The following is a 1,943-nucleotide window of genomic DNA, read 5'->3' as shown; positions in this document are numbered from 1 at the left end:
GATAATAATAATAATAATAATAAATGTCTCTGACAGCCCCCCCTTATGCCTCTGCCAGCCAGCCCCCCCTTATGCCTCTACCAGCCAGCCCCCCTTATGTCTCTACAAGCCATCCCCCCTATGTCTGTTCCAGCCAGCCCCCTCAGGAAATTACTCTTACCTTCTCTTTTGGCTGTTATGCACGCTCCTCATGGCTTTGATAATGGGATGCTTTCTTTCATGCAGGACCACTGAGCTTCAACCAGATGTCCCCTCTCTGGAGAGAAGATGATGAAGAATCTCAGCACTCAGATCCTCTTCTCCGGAATGGGCAGTAACAGTAGCGGCCAATTCATGGGATTACAGCTTCTCCATTCCTTCAAGCCTCTCATCATCCCTTGTTACTCACTTGTTGTATTCATTGGCATCATTGGCAATTACCTCCTCATCTACGTCATCTGCAAAACTCAGAAGATGCACAATGTCACTAACTTCCTGGTGGGAAACCTGGCATTTTCTGATATGTTGATGTGTGCCACATGTGTGCCACTCACCTTGGCTTATGCATTCGAGCCACAGGGATGGGTTTTTGGCCATTTCATGTGCTATTTTGTCTACTTGATGCAGCCCGTCACTGTGTATGTTTCGGTTTTCACCCTGACAGTAATAGCAGTGGACAGGTACCATACCACGGTGTACCCTCTCAGAAGAAGACTCACCATTCCCACATGTGCCTACATTTTGTCTGGAATTTGGCTTCTAAGTTGTCTGATAGCCACACCAGCTTTGGTTCACACCTACCACATTGAGTTTCCAAACCTGGATTTATCCATCTGTGAGGAGTTCTGGTTTGGAATGAAGAAGAAACATCTCGCCTATGCATACAGCACTCTGATTCTCACTTACACCCTTCCCCTGATAGTCATCTCACTGTCCTACCTCAGGATATCAGTCAAGCTGAAGAATAGAGTGGTTCCAGGGAACATAACCTACATCCAGGCTGCATGCAATCGAGCTAAAAGAAGGAAGACCTTCCGTTTGTTGGTGCTAGTTGTTGGGGCTTTTGGAATTTGTTGGCTTCCTTTGCATATATTCAATATCATGAAAGATATTGATATTGATCTCATTAACAAACAATACTTTAACCTGGTACAGCTAATGTGTCACTGGTTTGCAATGATGTCTGCATGCACCAACTCGTTCCTCTATGCCTGGCTACATGACAGCTTCAGGGGGGAACTGAAGAAGATGTTCTTATGGAGGAGAAGGGTTGGACCAACAACCCCATGCGTTCTAAGTGTGATTCTCTAATATCAGATAATGAGCTGACAGTCAGGTTAGGTGCTGCCCTCCTAACCTACCCATTATTGTCTCCATCATACGATGATCACCACTAGATCCTCTCTCTATCATACAGTGATAACTACTAGATGTCCTATTTATACTATAAGGTGCTGACTGGATATAATATCTCCATCCTACGATGACCACCAACAGATGTCCTATCTCTACCATACAGTGATGACTGGGCATAATATCTCCATCTAATATGATCACCACTAGATGTACTATCTCCACAGTACGGTGATGACTGGGTATAAGATCTCTATCCTAAGGTGATCACCACTAGATGTACTATATCCACCATACAGTGATGACTGAGTATAAGATCTCTATCCTACGGTGATCACCACTGGATGTACTATCTCCACCATACAGTGATGACTGAGTATAAGATCTCTATCCTACAGTGATCACCACTAGATGTACTATCTCTACCATACAGTGATGACTGGGTATAATATCTTTATCCTATGGTGATCACCACTAGATGTACTATCTCTACCGTACGGTGATGACTGGGTATAAGATCTCTATCCTACGGTGATCACCACTAGATGTACTATCTCTACCATACAGTGATGACTGGGTATAAGATCTTTATCCTATGGTCATCACCACTA

The 1,943-nt window shown here is 44.1% G+C and overlaps 1 protein-coding gene across 1 annotated transcript; it reads left to right on the top strand.

Moving 5' to 3' along the window:
- The first annotated feature begins 267 nt into the window (after positions 1–267).
- Positions 268–1,290, top strand: PRLHR (prolactin releasing hormone receptor). The gene has a single exon (XM_088466444.1). The coding sequence runs from the start codon at positions 268–270 to the stop codon at positions 1,288–1,290; it is 1,023 nt and encodes a 340-aa protein (XP_088322570.1).
- The last annotated feature ends 653 nt before the right edge of the window (positions 1,291–1,943 follow it).

The sequence above is a fragment of the Taudactylus pleione genome, unplaced genomic scaffold (genome assembly GCF_031769625.1).
Source record: "Taudactylus pleione unplaced genomic scaffold, aTauple2 ptg003137l, whole genome shotgun sequence".
In the NCBI taxonomy this organism is placed as follows: domain Eukaryota; kingdom Metazoa; phylum Chordata; class Amphibia; order Anura; family Myobatrachidae; genus Taudactylus; species Taudactylus pleione.
Note: the sequence above shows the minus strand (reverse complement) of the source record. Positions and strands in the feature narration are given on the sequence as shown.